Source organism: Sipha flava, unplaced genomic scaffold (assembly GCF_003268045.1).
Source record: "Sipha flava isolate LNK unplaced genomic scaffold, YSA_version1 64_pilon_pilon, whole genome shotgun sequence".
Classification (NCBI taxonomy): Eukaryota; Metazoa; Arthropoda; class Insecta; order Hemiptera; family Aphididae; genus Sipha; species Sipha flava.
In genome coordinates this window covers 1,579,332-1,602,093 of record NW_020273604.1, presented here as the reverse complement: position 1 = coordinate 1,602,093, position 22,762 = coordinate 1,579,332, and the positions used below count along the sequence as shown (strand labels likewise).

Sequence of the window (22,762 nt, the reverse complement as noted above, 5' to 3'; positions counted from 1 at the left end):
TTATCAAATAATCACCATGACGGTCGGTGCTGCTCATGTTCGGTCTTCTCGAGACCCGGATGTTGGCGAATATTTTACGGTTCACGTTTCCTAGGTCCCCCCGGGGACGTGGCGCGAACGCATCGCGCGAGATCGAACGACACGATTTATCGCGGTACCGTACCGGCGAAATCGGTGACAATCACTCATTAACGGGCCACGAACTCAGTACGGTAAACATGGTTTAACCGCCGCCGCGGCGGGACGGTCGATGGCGGACTTTGGCACCCAATGGAAACCCGCGTCAGGGCCGCCAACAGAACGGCGTGCGCGCGTGCAACATGTGTGCCACGGCGCTTTACGCGGTCGGTCCGCGTTCCAGTGTTCGACACGAACATTTTATTTATCTTTGTAAACTCGCGCGCGCGCATGTGTGCGTGTGTGTCGGCTCGTATATTCGCGTCCGTGTCAATGCGCGCGCGCGTCTGTGTGTGCGTGTGTGCGTGCTTGTGTTCTTGTGTGCTTGTGCGCGTCTGACTGTCGGCCCGTCGGCGTATTGCAATTGTGTGTCCGGTCGTGATCGGTACGGCGTTTCGATGGCGATTTCTACTTCTTGTCCGACGTCCGCGACAAGTACTGCCGCGTGAGTCCGTGCCGTCGTCGTGCACCGCGTATCCGCCATAGACGCCGTTAACCCCGTCCGTAACCGGTGCTCGCGTTCAAGTTTCGTATTTCCTCGTCGCCGCCTTTTCGCCGTCGACCGCGCGGTGCTCAACCCCGAACCTACGGAGCTTATAGGAAGAAGAAGTAGAAGAAAAAGAAAAAATAAAATATCAACGAAAATGCTCGACGTCCAATAACGTGCCGTAGCCTTCGCGAACAACAAACACTGATTGTCGTCGAATCGGAAGACCGACGTTCCCGACCACCGTGGATCTTCGTTCTCTTATCTATTCGTGCGGGCGTCAGCGGGGTGTTGTTGTTTCCGTTTGATCGGCTGTGCGAATTCCCGTGCGTGTGGTACTCGCGACTACCAGTCGACGTTCCTCGTGTTCGTTGTTTACATTTTTTAGCTGTTGCCGAGTGGTTCTGGTCGTAGCGTCAACCGCCGACTGTCGTACTCGCGGTTGCGATCCTCGCGAGTGCTGTACTACTGCTGCGCACCGCTATGGAAGTCGTCGAGGTGAACGAGATTCCTTGTCGTTCCGACGTCGACGAAGTAGTTCTGCTGGATATGGACAAGACTAACGGCGTGCAAGATTCACCTGAGATGCACAAATTGAACGTAGAAGAAGAGATTGCTGTCCGGACGTTAGAAGATACTGCAGACAAAGAGGTAGTAATTCAAGAGCAGCAAGGCGACAACAGTGGCACCAATGGTATGATGGAAGTTGTTGAAACGTGTGACGACAGTATCCAAGATGATCAGATGGAGATTGTGGATGAAAGCATGTGCAACAGTACCGTTGTTGTCAACAGTTGTAGTGATTCTCATGAACCCGAATTGAATGTGTCTGAAATGACTATTGTTGATGAGAACGGCCAGAAACTCGATTGTATTGTTATTGATAACAACCAGGAAATTGAAGTTGAAAATAATCAAGAAATTACAGTTGAAAATAATCAAGAAATTGAAGTTGAAATTGGAAATAATCAGGAAATTGAAGTTGAAATTGAAAATAATCAGATATTTGAAGATGAAAATAATCAAGAAGTTGAAGTTGTTGAATTAGCCAATGCGAGTGTAACTGAAGATATGGATACCAGTACCAATGAATCTGAGATTAAGGGTGAAAATACTAATGAATCATTAAATACTGATCAAACTATGGAACAAGATATCCAACTTTATGAAACTAAAAACACAGATGGTACACTGGTTGTGAAAAAAAATCAAGTAACAGTTACAATTCCTCAACATATTGCTGGACGTGATATTTCCTCTTTAACCGAAGAAACTTTGCCTCGTTCTGGAAAACGAATGTTAAAACCTAGATTTGGTGTCAAAGTACCTTATATTCATATGACTAGTCAAATAGTCACACAAGATGAAATTGCCAAAGAACTATTTGAACGATTTCAACAAAAATATCCAATAACTCGAGTTGATAAGCCGGATAAACTTTTTTCTATGAAATTGACCCATCGATTAGCTAATAAAATTTCTCCTTTAAAAACTCCCGATGGGAAATCTAAAGATTCAACTAATACTTCTAATAAAAGTTCAAAAAAATTAAATATTAAAAAAGAATTATCAAATAAAAAATTAGAAAAAATTGATGCAGGTACAACATCAAAGTCTGTTGAAAATAGTCAAAGTCCAAGTTCCAATGTTCAGTTGTCCAATAATGTTTCTAAAGAGTCTATACAAGATAATGATTCACAATCTGATTCTCAACACATTGATCAAATAACTAATACCTTGAAGAGTTTAGATCAGTCTGCTGATCAGTCAATAAATAATATATCAGATGATAAAAATGATGAGAAAATATCTTCTAATGAAGAATTAATTGCTATTCTTGAAGATTTTGAGGTTATCGAAACTGCTGATACAAATGGTAACAAAGTTCCAGAACTACCAAAACCAGTTGTGAAAAAAAAAATAATTCGAAGCACAACTAGAACTAAAAGGTCTAAACCGAAATTAGATCCAGAAATAGAAAAACAAATAGCTTTGAAACAACTTCAAGAAGTTTCCAGGCCAAAGAGGTTTGATTCTCACTTTGCAAAAAGAAAAGCAGAAACCGAAAAGAAACTATTGCCCAAAGCGGATCTTGGTTCTGCTCAAAAACGGAAAAAACCTGGTGATGTACCTGAAGTTAAAATAGCTATTGATCAATATATTAAATCGTATACTGACAAACGTCAATCTACTGTAAAATTGGAGCCAACCTTTAATGATGAGACTGCTAGTGATAATATCGAAGAAGTTGAGTCTGAACCTAAAACTAATGAAGTTGCTAAAGCAAGAACCATGAGAGAAATTAATCGACTTTTGGGTGATGAAGGAGCAATAAATATGATTTATTCTCTTGAAAAAAGAAGATCTCCAGGTAATAATAATTCCAAAAATATTCTCCCATCAACTCGCCGTAAAAAGAAAGACTTGATGTTAAAAACTAAATTGGTAAAAAATGCTATGCTTAAGATGAGTTCTCCTGCCAGTACTGCTTTATCATCCAATCGTCTTGGTCGACGTTCTGATGTATGTACTCCATCTCTTACACCTGAAAATAAATGTACAAGAAAGACTTCGTTAGATTCACAGGGTTCTGATCAGTCTGTTAAATCCTTAGGAAATTTCTCTGGTAGAAAAATAATTCCAGCTGATGAATCTAAAATTATTAGAAAACATTCATCTAGTAGTGAAGCATCCAGTGTTGGTGGTAGTCCAATACATCCAATACCTGTACATGTACCTATTGATAACGTGACTACAAAACATGCACCTGTAAAACCTTTGAGAGTATATACTAGAAAAAATAAGACCTCTGATGATATTTTGTTAAATTTGGATGATCAGCCATTTACAGAAACAAGCAAAGTAACAAATAAAAGTTGTGCTAAAACCAAGGCTCCGGTCAGTCAAAAAGTTAAAAAACAATCATTACAAGTATCAAAATTATCGAGTAAGTAAATTTTATTTTAAAATTAAAAATGTAATAAATTACATTTGTACCTTGTTCATTTAAATAGAATCATTAGCGGAAAGCATTAAACAAGAAGTTGAAGATACTAAATATAATGAAATTACTATACGGCGATATGATGGAGTAGTACATATTACATTAACACCTGTGTCAACTGTTATGAAAAATGCTTTAAATATATCAGTAAGTTATTATATTAATTAAAAACAAATTTTTTTTATGTAATCTAAATTGTTTCAAATTATTGCATTATATTAATTTTGTAGGTAATGAAAGAACTAATTAAAGAATTGAATAATTTAGAAAATGATGATACCTGTAAAGTAGTTTTAGTTTCATCAGCGGGTAGAATATTTTGTCAAGGTTTAGATATTGCACCACTTATACATCATGATCCAGTGAAATGTAAAGAAGCGGCTATTGAAATTTCATCTGTTCTCAAGTAATTTTAAAATTTATTTTTTGTACAATAAATCTTAAATATAATTATTAAATTAATATACAATTAATTAGAATCATAAGATGGTCTACATAAAAAAGTACTATATACTTGAAGTATATCACCTTTTTAACCATACAATTGAAGTTCTACATATAAAACTAATAATGATTAATTTCATAACTTTTATAAATCATATAATATATAATATAAGTTTTGGTATTAAATTAAAAAAGTTTTTATAATATATATAATTTTTAGAGGTAAGTAAAACTGTTCGAAGTTCGAAAAATTGAACCGAAATTTAGGTGTTCGGTTCGAGTGTCAAACCAAGTTTTATAAAAACCGAACCGAACTCGAACAAAATAATTCAAAAATTAAATTAGTTCGAACTCAATAAATATATGAACAGCAATAAATTCTAACATGTCAAACGTTACAGGGCATTGATTATTTCTTGTGTTATTGAATTATTTATAGACTGGAATAATTATTTTGGTTTTGTTATTTTGTACTATTTATAATTTATATAATCGAAGTTCATAACCCACCGAACAATATTAAAAGCTAATATTAATATTGATTATAGACTAGTTATTTATAACATTGGTCCGTAGTCCTACACTCCTTCTTCTACTACTATTACAGAATAAAATGCTAGGTTGAAGTTTGACATCATACTAAAAAGTTCGATTCGAGGCCATATTTTTGAATTAAAACCACTTCTAATAATTTTTAAATAGTGTAATTTTGACGCTATAATTAATTTATCAATATTTTAATATCATATAGCTTATAGTCTAGATTTGTAGGACATTGATGATTATTAATCACTTGGGCACGAAGTGTTTACTTTTTCTTTACTTCATAATCGAAAATAGTTAATAAATAAATAAATAAAAGCTTAGTTTGGTGTAATACTATATATTTTATTATTTTTTTATTAATTTATGATGGAAATATTTGCTCACTTACCTATTTTAATGCCTCTGTAAATTGTATGAGAGAATTGCCTGATTACCCCAAATTGAATATAGTAAGACCATTAAAAAATTCAAATTAACTAGAAGTTTCCTCATAATTAATTATGCAAATCATTTTGAAAAATATTTCATTATTATTTTATTAACTAATTAATGAACTTAATTGAATTAAATTATGAAAAAATTTAAAATATTGTATCATCTTTTTACAGGCCACAAAAAATAGTTTAGAAGTCATGGATTACTGACCCATGCTTATTACTATTGAATTATTGATTTTTTGATTTTTTTATCTTAGGAAGTTTATCTCAAGCCTAAGTAATTTTCCTAAATTACTTGTTGCTGGTGTGGATGGAGCAGCAGTTGGACTTGGAGCTACTATGTTAGTTCATTTTGATTTGGTTTTTGCCAGTGACAAAGCAACATTTGAAACACCATATGCACAACTAGGTCATATTGCCGAAGGTGCAGCTACAACTATTTTGGGTAGACTTTTGGTTGCTGAAATGATTATTGGTAACCAAAGGTTAACTGCTGGACAAGCTCACTATTATGGTTTAGTGACAAGAACACTTTGGCCAGATCGATTCCATGATGAATTAATACCATTAGTTAAATCATTAGCTAGACAATCTTTACAGGTTAGTTTTTTATTTCTTTAAACAACTAAGTATTATCATATAATTTCTTTAACTTATAAAAAATTATAAACATTTTTTTTCTTTTTTAAATTCGGATTATTTGATTTCTCTTTTCAGTAATAATTAGTCTACATGTTAAGTCTCATTAAGTATTGCAGTAATTAAGTATCTGATTTAAGCCTAATATACATTTCTTTCAGACTTCATTTGATTTAGTATTTAAGAGAGTGCACTCTGCTTTGTATGATGTTCCGTGAAAAAACATTTCATATGCTGTATTCTCTTGTCTATCTTTGTGTAAACATAAATGACCATATGGACAAGTACATTTAGTATATGTTGAATAAAAGTCACTTCTTATAAATCCACAAAATTCTCCTGTATTGCAATCCTTTAACTGAAAAACAAATATTTAAATATGTATAAACTTTTTAAATTAATATTTCCTGTGTGTAAATTTATAATATACCTTTTTACATTTGAATAGATCTTTAATATAACTTATATCAGTAGTTCCGTTGTGATGGTCATTTTGTTCATGTTTTGATAATACCCAATTTGTGTGATGTGGGCAATTACAGTGAACCTGTGCTTTAATTTGAACATTATTGTCTTCTTTGTTCTTTATTATTGTTATTGATTCATTAGATTTCATTGTGCAATCAGGTAATTCATTTATTGGTTTGCAAAACTAAACATAAGTTTATGAATTCCAAGTGAATTTTTATAATAATTATATTTTTAAAAACCTTCAATTGTGAACGGTTGTCTAAAGGCATTGTTTGATTATCATTTGTGCTCCACTTCCACGGACATTCTTCACGATTTGGACATTTACATATACGTTCAATTTGATTTGGAAACCAAAACCTTAGGTGTACAATATTGCATACGTTATTCTGTTCACATATACCTAAATCTCGTTCACTTTTCGCCTTGATAAAAAAATGAAAAATGTGTATTAGAGTAATAATTTAAAGGTAATATAAATGTAAAATCTAAAAAATGTATATAAAATATACTTGTCCTGGGTATATGAATACAGCATTGTCTGTTTTGCTAGCTGTTACTGTTGTAAATGTAGATATACTATATACATTAACTATGCTAATCAAGGTATACAAAATATAACAAATCCACATATTTATATTTTTAAATGTACTTGATTTTATAATAGTTTCAATCTGAAAAAAGTTTTATTTTGTCTGATTTAGTCATAGTTATCAGAAGTGAATAGAAGTAATTGGTTATATAGGGTATTAATATAATTAAAATAATAATTAATTATATTTGTTTTTTTAAGGCAATGAAAACTTCAAAAGCACTCCAAAAACAAGAAACCAAAGATAAATTAGCTAAATCATTAGAGTCAGAAACACATATCTTAGTGCAGCAATGGACTGGCGATGAATGTCAACAAAATTTGCAAACATACTTAAAAGATGCCGTTGACAACATTAATACTTAAATATATTCATTTTTTATTCACAATGCGGCCTCAAAATTTAATATTTTTATGAGGTTTATATAATGAATTTTTGTTACTCAATAAATTGACACTGTTGAAAAAATTGTTAAGGCTATTACAATTAGGTAGCCAATACCTATATTAAAGTGGATATAGAAAAACTTTTTACATCTAATTTTTATCAACTGAATTGTATTTTTTGATTAGTTCATAACAATAAGAAATTATTGATACATATACTTTAGTAAATTAGTTTTCAACCAATACGGGTTCATTTATTTAATTAGGTTATCACTGGCATTTTAGAGTCAATATTATATTGAGATTTTTTTACATTGTATTGGTTTTTTTTATTTGTTAGCACTGACCCATATTATTTTAGTAGTATTAATAACTAATTTCTTTTTTATCACACAAATCATTGATTTTGGTACTCCTATTTATTTAGGTGTGTTTATTTAAATGTTTAAGTTTTTACTACTTTAGTTTATAAATTATGTTATTTTCCACACATTGTTATCTGTTCTACATTAATATATATATATATATATATTTTTTTTTTTTAAACTAATAATTATACCAAATCGATCATTAATTCTTACATAGATATATGATTTTAAATAATATTGCCAGAAAATCTCATATTTTTTCTAAATTCTAAAGTAAAATTATTTAATGTTATTATAATGAGATGTGCAATTAATGTTAAAACTTAATTTACTTTGACTATTGTCCCCGTAAGTTTATTGTCGACTGGAATTTAACTTAATTTTTATCAATAAAATTAAAAATAAATTTTGAACTGTTATGTTAATTGTCATGTTTATTAGTTGTATAATGTTAGTAAATAGTTAAAAAAAATTGTCCTATTAAATTTTTCTGCAAACATTTCATACAACCCGGTATATTTTTTTTCTTTTATATTATATCAGTTTATTAATTTATAATGTGTATTTGGTTTGAAATTCAATTTTTAAGTATCATTTTAAACATTAAATATTTGAGACTAATATTAAATTACTATCTATTATCATAGTATTTTGATTGTTTTTTTTTTTTTTAGATTTTAAATATATAATTTAATCTTTAACATATATACATTATATATGTGTATTTATGTTACTATGATATTAAGTAGTGATCATTATGTTAAATAATTTAAATAAAATTGGGTCGGATTTGTATTTAATGTATGGAGTTTCTATTTTTGTTAAAAGTGTAAAGATTGAATGTTATTAAATTAATCACTTAAACTTAAAAACTAATTAAATAAAAATGTGTCAGTAAGTTTTAGGAGTAACATAGTAATTAACAAATTTGTATTCTTGAAAAGAAAAATATATCTAAATGTTTATAATAATAACTGTAAATAATATGAACTGTTTAAAAGAAAAATATTTGTTTTTTTTCTAGTTAATTAAGCTCAAAAAATAACTATATCAAATCTGAAAATTAAATTAACTTTTTTTTTTATTATTTTTATTTCTTAATGCTTATACATTCTGTATATTAAAAAAAACTCATATACACATACATACACTAACATATATATTGGTTAAATATTACAGCAGTACTCCATGTCATTTATGTTATTATATTTTAAAAAATAATGCTGGAATTAGCTATATTAATATTAAATATAATTACTGTCTAGTAAAAACAAAAAAAATCGTAAAAAAAAAGTATTTAAAATATAATTTTAAAAATTAAGAAAATTTTAGTCTGGAGTATTATATTTGTAAGGTATGACTTGTTTCGAAATTAAAGTGTCAGGTATATACAAAATCAATAAAATTGCGACTGGTATACAATTAACAATAATGAGAATTTAATTATTTACATAATATATTATTTAAAAAGTAATTTAAATTTTACTTCTAAATAATTTTTTAAAAAATATTAATAAGTATCTTTTTATTGATTTTTTTTTGTCGTAACTGTCAATTAATTAACACCTTGTAATAGATGAATATTGATATAGTTTTTAAAATGCAAACTATCATCAGACGTTAATTAAATATTAAATTTTTAAAAAATGAAATGGTAACAAATATTTAATATATAATTAAATTGGCTTTAATTATACTTCAGAGAGCATTTATATTTATTATGTTTATTATTTAAATGAGGAATATGTATAATTGATGAGTAAAAATGTGTAAATATCTTTAAAAAGGATAATCACATTTAATTATATTTTATAGTTTCCCATCTGATGGTAAGCCAAGGATTTTTTTTTATCAATAATGATAATTGTAAAATAATTACCTATTTACAACAATAACATAACATTTATATTGGTTTATTAAATAATATTTAACTTGCCCATTATACTATTAAGCTCATTAGTTACTAATAGTTTTTCATAATCTTAAACGGATAATAATTAGTACACAAATTACATAATGTCCCTAGTACTATGAAATAAAAATAAATGAATTGTGAAATTTGGTACTCTTTACTCAATGCCAGGTCTAATAATAAAGTACACTAGTAAGTCTAATACTATTTTTATAAATTGAACTCCAGTTAATTATCATTGAAACAGGTGTTTTAATAGTTTTTCAAATGGTGTAACAGGTATGCAATTTTTATTATTTATTTGTAATGCCCCCCTCACACTAGGTATTCTTTACGGCTAATGAAAATATATTACAAATTATAAATAACCTGATTGAAAGTTATAAAAACTATTACAGCTGTCTAACGTTGCGAAAAAAGATTGAACGTCGTTCGATCTCGAAATAAGAAAGATAAAGAAAAATAGCAGCAAAACCGAGAAAAAAATACATACGCAGCTTAAGATACAAACAAAAAACAACCGGAACAGTTGTTTACAATCGGAGTTTGCGATACGTCCAAGCAAAACAGTCGGTATGTGAACAATACTCACCAAAAATATTTGAACACTAAATTAATTCAGTATTGCACGTGAATGTAACGGTACGCAGTGACCGATTCGTACGGTTTAAACGATTATTGTTGTTGCAATTAATTCAAGTCATCGACCAGTTATACTGTACCTGACTCGGATGATTGTAAACAATTACGTACAATCGTTGTACTTGATATCGCGATAAGTGCGACTCGTCTCTCATGTTTTTCACGAGGTTGCATTATTCTCACGTCGGTGGCGCCACCTACCTGCGGGAGCGATCACGGCAAATACAACACGTGCGGGTATCGAATCGTTTACGGACGTGAACAATACGATTTGAACAAATCAGGGACTAAAATTGTGTACAGTACGACATACTTTGTGTAATACGAAATGTTAAATGTGTTCGTACGAAATTAAAAAGTGTGCTGTGGTTCTATTCTCTATATATTATGGTAGAATTTGTTTTTTGATTTTACTTTTTTTATTAAATTATTTTACATATTTTTAAAATTCCAAGATGTATTATCAACTATACACCAACTATTTTAACTGTGTTACACGTTGCTGTTAACGTTTGAAATGGGAGTATGACAAGATCCTTAAGTGTGCAGTTAAAAGCAATAAACAAAAAAAAAAAAAAGCATATATTTTAGCCTATGCAACAAATTAAGCGTTTTGCGTGTTCCGTGCGGTTACGACGGGCCACCGTTGCACGATGGTATCCACTGGCGTTGGGGGGGGGGAGTAAAGGGGATATGGACCCCCTCCCCGGGATCTCGAGTTTAGGCTGTGATCATAAACGTGTAAGTACCCTACAAGTGGCAGGCACTTGACTGCTCTGTGAACCTTCCTTCCCCCAACGAATTGTTCAATTTTATCACAACAATAAATAACCATATTATGTTCGACCATCTCGAAACGTCCGTAAACGGTAAATAACGTCTATACGAATATTGGAAAAATATAATTATTAAATTATTAATTTTAATTAATTATTAAATTTGTTGTTAATATTAAATGTTGATGTGTTACGTATGACTACCCTGCCAGTAATGTTTGTGATGTATCATATGTTATGTTATGTTTTTTTTTTCGTTCGTATAAGAATCACAGGGTTAAACGTTTTTGTGATAGGATCATAAGCGGACATTTGGTGAAATTAGTGAGGGGGCTGACCATTATTTGTTTTTTAAACCTATAGGTACCCTTGTATGCAATTATTTATTTCAACAAGGCAACTTACAAAGTTTGACAATTTGACATACTCAACAATTTAACCAAAAAAACAAATAGGTGCCTTATCTTAAAAATTTATGAAGTATGTATTCTAAACGAAAATTATTAACTAATTAAATTAAACAACCAATGCGGGTATTATTACATATTATTATTATTACATTAATTACGATCGTTCCAAGTCATGACAATAAGTTTGTAAAATCTTACGAATTTGATTTAATTTTTATCACAGAATATTTTTATTTTTTTTTAACTCAGTTATTAAAAATGTATTTTACAATTATAATAATTATTGTATTTTTAGTCACTTAACAATTTTTAGGGCTAGGGGGATAAGACTTGTACTTAACATTTCTGGGGAGCTTTGTCCCCTCAAGCCTCCCCCCCCGATTTCTGATTATGGATAGGATAACTATAGACGATACATATAAGATGATTAAATAATAATATTCAAAGGATCCTCCCCAAGAAAAATTCTAAAAGCCACCACTGATTATGTACGCTCGATCGAAGTAATTTTTTTCAACAGTTCTTATTACGTTTGTCGTCCGGTTTTTAAACGTTTAGCTCATAAATTATAATCTATAATCACATTTGTATACTTTCGTACGTATAGTCTGGATAATCAGCGATCGTCTGGAAAATATAAAAGTAGGCGGACGTCATTATAAACATAAAAAAGTGTACCTTCATTCCCGGTTTTCGGAAAGAAAAAAACCAGCTATGACCTATTGGTAGAGAACGGTATGATTCTTGAAAAAATAAGCGTAGCACATAGTTCCTTTGAGATAGGTTTGTATTATATCCCGATTATTGCATTTTTAACGTTTATTGTCGGTTTTAACCGTTCACACGCGGCATAATCTACGGAAGCGGTTTTGCATTAACGTTCAAAATGTGACGAAAGGTCAAAAATAAAAAGACATTTTTCCAGATTATTATTTTGAATTGTTCGTAGTCCGTGAAGCTATTGAGTTATTTATGACGTATAACCTAACCTCGATTTGTATTCTATCCACGTGGGCCACTTTATTTGCAATTTAACTTCTTCTTTGAGTACATTTTTTTTTACTGGAAAAAAAGCTTATGGTGGGTCGCTATATTTCTCGGGTAAAAAAAATCAACAAATCGTCCCAGAATCAAAGTTGAACAAAAACAAATCAAAATGATGAATAAAAAATAAAAATATGAACAACTAATTATTTTGTGAATAAAGAATAATATTTTATTTTAAATAGTTTTGATTGTGAATACATTTATTATTCTGAATAAATTAACCAAATAAATTGCGAATAATATCTAATTTCTTATTAATAAAAAAAAATGTAAAACCCAAAAAAGCAGTAAAACCCAACGTATGGGTATCGAATGCCAAACCAGTTAGATTAGCTCCTCATAGATAACAATATTATTTATGATTTTTTTGGTTTTGACATTTTCGATAGTAAATAATATTACAATAAAAAAGAAACGCACCGGTTTCAATTTTCAATACAGTTGGAATTTTAAATTATCTACGAATCATTTGAGCTAAACACTACGATGAATAATGAGTAACCAAATGATGAATAAAAAAATCTAGAATAACTCGTTGTATAATGAATAATGAATATGTAATTGTAAAAATTAAAACGATGAATAAAAATGGACTAGAATACTCGAATGAAAAATAAATGGTCAAAGAATAATTTTTTATTCAAACAATCATTCGAATAATTTTTTAATCCGATTAGTGTCCAACTCTGCCCAGAATACGATCAATAACGTTAAATTTCTGTTGGTGTGTCCTCACATTTTCAATGTCGGATTCACTAATTTGTAACTATCGATTCATTATTTCAGTTAAAAGTTGAACCGAGAGACCTAAAACGATCTTAAACGTCTATCATATAATTGTTTTATGATATCTGTGTTAATTTTTTTTTTTAAATATTGCAAATACTCATCCTTATCATGTATAAATTTGAGCTGATCGGAAATTATACATTTTACGTGCGTTTGTTATTTTAACCGACACTAACAAACTAATGCGTAGACGACTGTAAAATTAAACACGGCGCAGGGTGACGATATTATTGAGTAATTTTATTAAGATTTTTAAATTATCATCATTAAACGTCCATCTTTATGTTACGTTGTGCGTCTATACAACCGAAGTTATTTTGCGGAAGAGACATTTCTACATCTAAAATACCTTTACCCCGAATACGTCCTTGATAATCGATAATTTATTTTCCGACGTCTACCTTGTAGTACAAGTACCTGCTACAACTTGTTCTTAACAACGGGAAGTCATTGCATAATCCGTTTCTCAGCTTTATTTTTATTAAATATTCTTAAATATGTATTGAATTGTGAAAACGTTGCAAACATCACAGTAATGCGTGTTTTCATTGAATTTAATTAAAAAAATGACGATAAAATAGTTTCAAGCCCATTTCAAAGAATTCTATGAATTCTCAGCAAGATAATTATAAATTAATTACAAATGACCGTATAGGTGGACGCTTCAAGTTATTCGTGATAATTTTGTTAGGCTACTGAATTCTTGCGAGTAACAATGCGTTTTTAATCTTACGGCAGTAGGTATAATGTATGTTGAAAATTTGACTATAAATTATAACGTTGAAAGTGCAGCCTAAACATTTTTGTGACGGCGTAACGCAGTGCATTCAAGTAGATCTAAAACGAAACAATACAATTCAGTTTAAAACTTTTAATTTATAAATTATAATGTTTACTGAAAAATAGAATACCGGACTATATAAAATAATATTGGACTCGATATCGGTGAAAAATTTTTAATTTTAGTCTGTTTTGGTTTTGTTGCATTTTTATGTGCCTACAACTTACGTTACTTACGCTTGTTTGCACTACCTCGAATAAAAGTATCTATTTATTTATATTTCTATAGATGTACAGGATTTCTTTTTTAACATTAGAGTAACAGTACAATAACCATGTCATTGTAATAGTAGGACATTATAAATACAATTTTAAAAATAAGGAAAATTACAGAAATAGAATATTTAAAAAGCTATTATCAGATGAGGAGTGATCATTGACGAGTGAAATATTATGCCTAGAGGTTCATTTTGAAAACAATTTTTGTTGGAGCTAGGAATAAGAAGATATTCTGGAAACGAGAAGTATGCGAAAGGATTTTAAAATTGATAAGGAGGTAACAATAATGGAGAATCAAATTAAACCGTGAATACATTTTAAATTCAATATTCTCCTTCGTTCAGTAAGACTAGGCATGTTGAGCATTGGTATAATATTGTATTGGTATAATTGTGAGGTAAATGGGGAATGCCTAACACAATATAAACTATTCTTAAAAATCTGCGTTCTAAGAAAAGCAGAATCAAAAGCAGTATAAGATATCCATATTATAAAACCAGACGAACTTAAGCGCAATATGAAGAATTTAGTAGTTTGAAGTATTTAGACAGATGCGTTATGAATCCTAACACTCTAAAGATGAACGGAAAAAAGTCCCCGGTGAAAAAATCCCCGGTAAAAAGGTCCTTTGGAAAAAAAAGTCCCTAGGAATAAAGTCTCTTGTTACAGTATAAATAAAACGATATTTCCATTATACTTGTTATTTTATTTATAAAATAAATTTGGTTGACAATCGCACAGAACTAATATTGCTTGCGAGGGCTAGAACAATAGGTTTTCCCATCTCGGCGGTATTAAACATCCCAGTATTTGGAAATTACTAACAAAAATGCGTCAAGAAGTTGGAATGGACAAGGCAAGAATGGCATTGGCTGAAGTAGGAGAAATTAATTGGAAAAAAACAAAAGCTGGTAAAAAAATTTGAACTGAATTTCGATTGAACATTTTATGTTAGCGTATTGATGGGGACAAATCTACAGATATTTCTAATTTTTTAAAGCAAATAGGTCAAAATATAAGAAAGAGATTTTTTATATCTGAATAATTGCATTCTTATATTTTTTAAATAATATTATAGATGTTTAAGATGTTATTATGTTATATTATTATATTATTATAATAAATTATATAATTATATTATACGTTATTGTATATTTTATTTTGTTTGTGCATAAAAGACTGAATTTAAATCAATTATTAATTTGGAGACTTTTTTTCCGGGAGCTTTTTTTCCGTGGAATTTTTTTACCGGGGACTTTTTCAACGGGGACTTTTTTCCCGGTTACTTTTATTCCTAATATCCACTTTAAACGCTCAATCAGAAATCATTGTGATGTGAGGACATGCAGACATAAGGGTCTATACTATAATCGAGATCAACTAAATCATCAGTATTATGTACAATTTTCGAATTATGATAGTTATTAGAGGAGTACGAGATCGAGTGAACGTCGGATTCGACATTACATACAATACGCGAATAAAAACAGAAAAGAAATTTTGGTTATGTAAACATTTTTGTAAAGAAAATTTTTTAGGCTTAATTTTTTTTAAGTTTTTAGTGTTAAGTAATCGTAATATTGCTAATGTGATTTAATGATACAGCTGTAATGTTATAGCGGTTATCTTTTAACATTACCTAACCGCAGAACAGCTATACGGACCATTCACGAGTTGGTCTACTCTATAACGAGTATATGACGTACACTAAGTATATTTATATTATTATTTTATACTTATAAATATGGAATATAATGCAGTTGTATTCGTATGTTAAAATTTATATACAACTTATATAACAAAATATGAATGTCGAATTGATACGGTCTGTTAAGTACTCTTTTTTTTCTCCTCTGAAACTATCAGACTCCGTACGAAGCGAGGAATGTATTTTTTAATAGTATCTATTTGTCGTAATTTTAAAATCTGTGTAACGTACCATGTCATCATAATTTGATCTTATTCCTTCAGACTGTTGTCCGTCGTCTGTCACGCAATGCGCAGCCAAACTATTTTCTTTCACCGCTTAAACGTATTATTTTTGATTGTTCGTAATCCGAAAATGATTTACGACCACCGTAATGATGAGTAGGGATCAGGTAAAAATTTACTCATGGATTGCACATACGCTGTAAGTGAAGTCATTTCAATCAAGGGACTATAGTTTATACTGCTAAAGTCCAATGACTTGAATAGTTTTGAATCAATATGTAACATACTAACATAGGTGGGTACATTGAGTATTAAATCTTAACATTTAACCAAATATAATATTTAGGTTTATTATACTGCCAAATCTAGCCAAAACGAATGAAATATTGTTTGTATAAAAAAGAAAATAAAAAAGAGTGTCACAATAAGTAATACTGATAAAACCAAAATTAATATACATGTTTAATATATGTTTTAATTCATTTATTACGTAAATTACGTTATTTATCTTATTCTAAATGAATATGAATACGTGATACAACAATGCAGAGATGTAATATAAAGTTTTGTTATTTGATTTTGTCTCAGTATATATTTCAGTATTTTCTTTCATTTACACTCATAGAATTGTACAGTTATTATACAATTTTTCTTCACGACAAGTATCATTTTGCTACATACACGAACAAAAATGATTTTTGCTAATTTTTTAAAAATAAGTAAAGATTTAAAAATAGATATTGTATACATACATAATAATATGATATATACATAAATATTTATGATTTTATTTTTATTTAGTCAGTTTTTAAGGAGTAATTTGTGTTTAGTTAAAATATATTCTTCGTATAATATAGTAACACTGAGTGATAGGAAAGAAGGGGATGGTTATGAAAAATAAAATGTCTTAACAATTCAATCTTTGGTAATATATTTCTCGGTTCAATTCACAGACCATGTGGACTTATTTTTATTCATAGCCTTTGGGTAATTATCATTCTCATGCCAATTAATTAATATTTATAATTTTAGTTGATATAAAATTATATACCTACAAAAATAAAAAAAGGCTATGGGTGACATTTATACCTCACGCTATATTTACGCTATATTTATTCAATTTGATGGTATAATATTGATTTTCCGTTTAATCCATATGAATAATAATAATAATTAATGCTATAGTAGTTTATTAATTCTTAATCCTACTTAGAAAAAACATACTAAATTTAAAATATTGCATGTTATGTAAATTAAATATATAAAAAAAAAACATAATAAATAAACATATTACTAATTGTTTTTTAAAGCTTACGTACAAATCAAAGAGCTTATTCATTATTATTAATGAAAACAAACAAAAAACTTCTACCTCTGAACATATTTCCAAATAAATAAATTATCTACAATTAAGAAATTAATTAAATTTTTACAACTATTACAAGTACTAAACAAATTTCGTAAATTACTTATTGACTATTATTGATAATGATCGATGTGTTATTTAAATACAATAGTTATTTAGTATAATCGATCATTTTTATGAATGATATTTATTAAAAAAATAGTTTATAAGATTTGTATAACTTATATGAATTGAAATTTTATTTGGCGCTCAAAAAATGCTGATGCATAAATGAAGTATATCAATTTATTTCTAGCAAATTGGTTAAATTTTAGCTCAGGTGTGTAATTATTAATCTGTAATTAATCTAATATATCAGCAAAAACTAAAATTTATTTTTGGTAATTAAAAATATATTTTGATGATTGGATCTTTTACACTCACTGTGGTATTGTCTGCATTTACTATTTAGTATTTATTTCGGAGTTCAGTACACCTATACGTTGATATAATTATGTTAAGAGCTCGTTGTCCTACTTATTCTAATATTATAATTTATGTTCTTTTAAAACCAACATATGATCAAATTTAATTTTACCTGGTAAACAAAAATAAAAATAACATTTACGTTGCAGTTTGTTCGTGTTTATCTTTCGAGTGTTTCGACCCATCGATTCGACTACTTCTGCAACGGGTTTAACCTGAAAACGATTCATTATATTTTCGTTTGTTTTACTAGTCCGACGGAGCACATTCGCGTGCCTTGAACCGTTGGCCGATAGTTCTGTTTTAAACCGTTTTATATTTATACTTCAATTATATATATTCATTCTCACTCACTTGTTCGTCATTGTCACCGGACTGCCATCTTTGAGTATCTTCGTCGCCAATCGTCTGACCGTCGTGACTTCTGACACGGGTGTTCGACGTCCCTCCCGCTGCCGCAGCTGCAGGCGCTGCGACGCCTAAGCCAGCCACTCCCGGACCAAAGAGTCCTGACAATCCTGTGCCCAATAGACCCGTTGTGCCCAATAAGCCTGTGCCTAAAATGCCGTTGACGCCACCAAGTATGGACGGTATAGCCCCATACCCGAAACCGCTGCCGAAACCGCCGCCGAAACCGTTGTTGAAACCACCGCCACCCAGCACTTGTCCGCCGAATCCACCGTTGAAACCGCTTCCATAGCCAATCCCATTGCCGTATCCATGACCGAAGAACGGTCCAGCGAAAAACGATTTTAGCGTTGGTATGAGCAGTATTAAAAGGGCATGTAAAAGAAATGCGAAGAACGCCAGCACCGATATTAATGTCGACGGTTCCAGGCCTAAACTGAAAAAATGAATAGATTATTATTATTATTTTTTTTTTTTACAATCAACAAGATATACTATTTGAAAAGTATACTTAGCACTAATAAATGAAAGGTAATTATAGGACTTTTTTTTTTTTTGAGCCCCTTGTGAAATTTTCTGGATCCAAGCTTGATGGCATGTATTTTTAATATCCATCAATACATAATAAAAAGACATATGTTCAACTATATAAATTTTCTTCTAATAGTATAGCATACCAAGATAACTTTTAAATGCTTAAGTTTTTAATAAAAAATAATAATGAACAAAAAGGTTTTATGAAGATAAGAAAAATAATTGTATTACGATAAGTCAAATATAATATATTGGTTACTTACCCGCTTCTCGAAGGACTATAATCTTCAATACCATAAGACCTATCTACGTTCAATGTATCCATGACTAATGTTTGATTTTTTGAAGTTTCATGAGTATTTATAATACATTTTTAAATTAATCTGTTTACAAAATCTGCTGACCATAATAATATTATATCCATTATTTCCAGCCGCAGAACCGTATCGGATGAGATTTATGTCAAAAGCAGGAAATATTATGTTCATATTTGGTTGTTTAAAATGTCACATTTCGAATTTAATTAATTTGAACGATTGTGTACAATAAATATGTTGCAATGGTTCAGTTAACTTAATTGTATTATAATTACAAGCTTATGTTAAAAATAATGAAATATAGATCAATAGGTTTTAAAATCTAGGTTTACTTTAATAATGTTATAGTCGAATGAAATATTATTAACCATAAAACCTAAATCAATCATATACAGTAAATATTATAAGGTTAATTATTTAGCTTTATACAAATTTAATAATTCAACATTTATATAATAAGCGTAAAATAATCAGCCATAAGTTGTAACGATTTTGAACTTAAACAAAAAAATAATTATGTATATATTATTTATGATTATAATTGAAAATTTTATTCATATTTACTTAAAAAAAGCTAATTTTAAAATTATACTCCAGTTCATATCTTATTTGTCTTATTTCTTATCCAATAATGTTATATTTATAATAAACATTATTTATTTAACAACATTTTAATAACATTATAAATAATGTTATACCTTTTAAGAAATTAATCCCTATGGCTTATCCTTTTATTTGGCTTATTTTGTTACTTTATTTCATAAACCACGGTCATCGTTGAATGTGTGAATTATAAAATTGAATGTTTCAAGAAATATTATTTCATTAAAACCAACGAATTATACCCTACACTTATTCATTACGAATACACGTCTTCTTTAGGTATTCAAAATAACGTGACCTTTAACCAACTGTATCGAGTACAAACATTTGTTGATTTAATGAAAAACAAAGTCATAAGTATGCAAAAATGTAGTGTCTGACAGTAAATCGGTAAGCTGTACAGAACGAAAGTAAAAATCATAACCGTTATAAATTAAATAAATATTCGTGGTAGATCATAGGTTAGAAGTCACGCATATATTTTTATTTCTAACTGTCAATTAATCATTTCAAAATGTTGATGCCTCAGGAAAATTACTAATAAAGTAATAAGTTATATTATTTGTGAGTAATGGTAGACAATTGCTACTTCATTGTTTTCGTCATCCAAGGTCTACAAAGTAATATTTTATCGTTATCGATACATTTTCGGTTTCAGGAAACTCACGCTTCGGGGAGATTTATTTTCGTTTGCTTCTCATCCTCAATGTAAATAAATTACAAATATAATATATGGTAATGTTACAATGTTACACTTTACATTAGTGATCTATTGTAATGTTTTTGATTATTTATTATTTTTATTTATTCGTGTGTTCTACCTATCAAAACTTTACATCAATAACTCCTAAGTATAATTTGGTCAGTATACAGAGTGGGGCACGGGAGAAGAGCAAAAAACGGATAGGGTTTCTTTACGTTTAATGGGAGTAGAAAGTTTTAAATGAACCCATTTGATCCATCAGATAATGCCGTATATTTGTCACTGTGGTACATTGGAGTGTTAGTAACTTTTGGATGTACTGTTTCAAAAAAGTAAATCATCGGTCCTTATTTTTATGAGGAACAAGAAAATAATATGACCGTCAATAGTGCCAGTTACATTGACTAGCTTAACTTTTTGAAAACAGAGTAGCGCAGATAAAGGCAAACCATCAATCCGATGAATGTTTGATTTCAACAAGATGGGGCACCCATTGCATTGTCAATGAATGTCGTACGTTAGATGTTCCTCGGTCACCGCATCTTACAATTTGGGATTGTGCATTGACCTCATATAGTCACCTGACTTGACGGTATACGACTTTTTTCTTTGGAGATATCTTAAGACGTGTTTATAAATCAAAACCTCACACCTTGGATGACCATTAAGGATAAGATTAGAGCGGACATTTCAATAATTAATGAAGAATTTCTTCAGAGCATTAATTTAAAGTTTTTGAACTTGCTTGATGCTACAAATAATTTGAGTATCATATGCCTGATATTATTAAAAAAAAAATTAAATGACGCTTATTTACATATAATAAAATACTAATAAAATGTTTGTGCGTCTAAAATATACTGAATTATGTATATTTATTTTTGTACCTATTCCCATGGCCTACTCTACTTTGTATATCGCTATATGAGAATTATTAGCTCTGAAAACACGAGTTAATTTAAAAAATAGTTACACAGGGCAGTTGTAGTAAAACATGAATATAAATAAATAAAATAATGTAGACAATTTATGAATATAATGCTTAAATTTAAATCATCTATTAAAGAAGTATACTTTAATCAATTATAACATAATATGAATTGTAATAAAATAATGGATAATTGATGCATTGTAATATATACTTTTTAATTAAATACGATGATGAATTTTAACTACAATAAAATAAATTAAAATTATTAATTTATATTAAATGCACAATAGAAATTTCCCAAGAAAGAACCCGTCCGAATAACGGAATCCGTACCGTAAGGAATAATTTTACTATCTAAATTAATTTATTCTTAATTGAATAAAATATATAAAACGCAAAATGTTATTGAATTTCATAAATAAATATTGATAGAAATCTATAACTGACCGGTTTCAAAGGCTTAATCAGAGTGTATACGAAATAGTTAAATGTAATTATATATTTTGAAAATATATTGTATATAAAATAAGAACTCTTGGTAACATATTCTGTACTGCTATTTGGTGCGGCAAGTAGTGACGTACTAATGAAAAGAGCCTGGTTGGTGGAGGGTGAATCCCTTCATGATCTTTTTCTTTGTATATATATATATATATATATATATATATATATATATATAAGTAGTATACAATAGTAATTTTGTCTTTTATTAATATTTATCATTTTTAAAAGTAGAAAGAGTAAATGTTATTTCCATATTTTATTTATATTGATTAAAATACGCTATAAATAAAACTATATTAATAATGTTGTTATAGTAATTACTAAGTGGATACCCCGTTCCTCTAGGAATAATCGTAAATACGTCATTGATGAGAAAATTATAATTTCATCATAGTGTTGTTTGTATATATATATTACGAATGCGTAAACTGTATTTGAATGTGTATTTTTTATCGTCAACAGTATTGTTTTTTGATTGAGTAATATAACTTGACGTCATTAAACCATTTTATGTAATTAATTTAAAATGACCTATGTATTTACTATTTATTTATACAAACGACTATAACATTTGTTTTAAATTTAGATATAATTATACAGTAAAATTAACATAAAAATTAACTGTTAATTATATCAAGTTAGGAAAATAAATAAATGTCTATGAATTTATAACTATGACATAAAAAAAAAAAAAAAATGAAATTACTTTTCTAAAAAAACATAGACTAATCATTTATGATACTTGCAAGATCATATATTTATCAATTCTTCTACTAGATAAACATGTTTATTGTTATTACTTGTTGTACTGA

The 22,762-nt window shown here is 29.3% G+C and overlaps 3 protein-coding genes across 3 annotated transcripts; 1 reads left to right on the top strand and 2 right to left on the bottom strand.

Annotated features, from left to right (window-relative positions):
* Positions 1-323: 323 nt before the first annotated feature.
* On the top strand, positions 324-7,647 carry LOC112691523. Its single transcript, XM_025565793.1, has 5 exons — positions 324-3,611; positions 3,679-3,815; positions 3,899-4,074; positions 5,353-5,695; positions 6,999-7,647. The coding sequence occupies exons 1-5, from the start codon at positions 1,148-1,150 to the stop codon at positions 7,161-7,163; spliced, it is 3,285 nt and encodes a 1,094-aa protein (XP_025421578.1). The 5' UTR covers positions 324-1,147; the 3' UTR covers positions 7,164-7,647.
* Positions 5,752-10,252, bottom strand: LOC112691524. Its single transcript, XM_025565795.1, has 5 exons — positions 10,057-10,252; positions 6,718-6,879; positions 6,445-6,630; positions 6,165-6,386; positions 5,752-6,092 (listed from the first exon to the last, which is right to left on the bottom strand). The coding sequence occupies exons 2-5, from the start codon at positions 6,835-6,837 to the stop codon at positions 5,892-5,894; spliced, it is 729 nt and encodes a 242-aa protein (XP_025421580.1). The 5' UTR covers positions 6,838-6,879; positions 10,057-10,252; the 3' UTR covers positions 5,752-5,891.
* A 7,486-nt stretch (positions 10,253-17,738) lies between these two features.
* Positions 17,739-19,217, bottom strand: LOC112691545 (uncharacterized PE-PGRS family protein PE_PGRS20-like). Its single transcript, XM_025565827.1, has 3 exons — positions 19,156-19,217; positions 18,305-18,794; positions 17,739-18,165 (listed from the first exon to the last, which is right to left on the bottom strand). The coding sequence occupies exons 1-3, from the start codon at positions 19,215-19,217 to the stop codon at positions 18,013-18,015; spliced, it is 705 nt and encodes a 234-aa protein (XP_025421612.1). The 3' UTR covers positions 17,739-18,012.
* Positions 19,218-22,762: the final 3,545 nt, after the last annotated feature.

Excerpts from the sequence above, each read along its gene's own strand:
- LOC112691523 (XM_025565793.1), top strand. The coding sequence starts at position 1,148 with ATGGAAGTCGTCGAGGTGAACGAGATTCCTTGTCGTTCCGACGTCGAC. Across the intron at positions 3,612-3,678 it reads ACAAGTATCAAAATTATCGA|AATCATTAGCGGAAAGCATT; the intron begins GTAAGTAAATTT and ends TCATTTAAATAG. Across the intron at positions 4,075-5,352 it reads GAAATTTCATCTGTTCTCAA|GAAGTTTATCTCAAGCCTAA; the intron begins GTAATTTTAAAA and ends TTTTTATCTTAG.
- LOC112691524 (XM_025565795.1), bottom strand. The coding sequence starts at position 6,837 with ATGTGGATTTGTTATATTTTGTATACCTTGATTAGCATAGTTAATGTA. Across the intron at positions 6,631-6,717 it reads TATTCATATACCCAGGACAA|GCGAAAAGTGAACGAGATTT; the intron begins GTATATTTTATA and ends TTTTTTATCAAG. Across the intron at positions 6,387-6,444 it reads ACAACCGTTCACAATTGAAG|TTTTGCAAACCAATAAATGA; the intron begins GTTTTTAAAAAT and ends ACTTATGTTTAG.
- LOC112691545 (XM_025565827.1), bottom strand. The coding sequence starts at position 19,217 with ATGGATACATTGAACGTAGATAGGTCTTATGGTATTGAAGATTATAGT. Across the intron at positions 18,795-19,155 it reads TATAGTCCTTCGAGAAGCGG|TTTAGGCCTGGAACCGTCGA; the intron begins GTAAGTAACCAA and ends TCATTTTTTCAG. Across the intron at positions 18,166-18,304 it reads CCGGTGACAATGACGAACAA|GTTAAACCCGTTGCAGAAGT; the intron begins GTGAGTGAGAAT and ends AATCGTTTTCAG.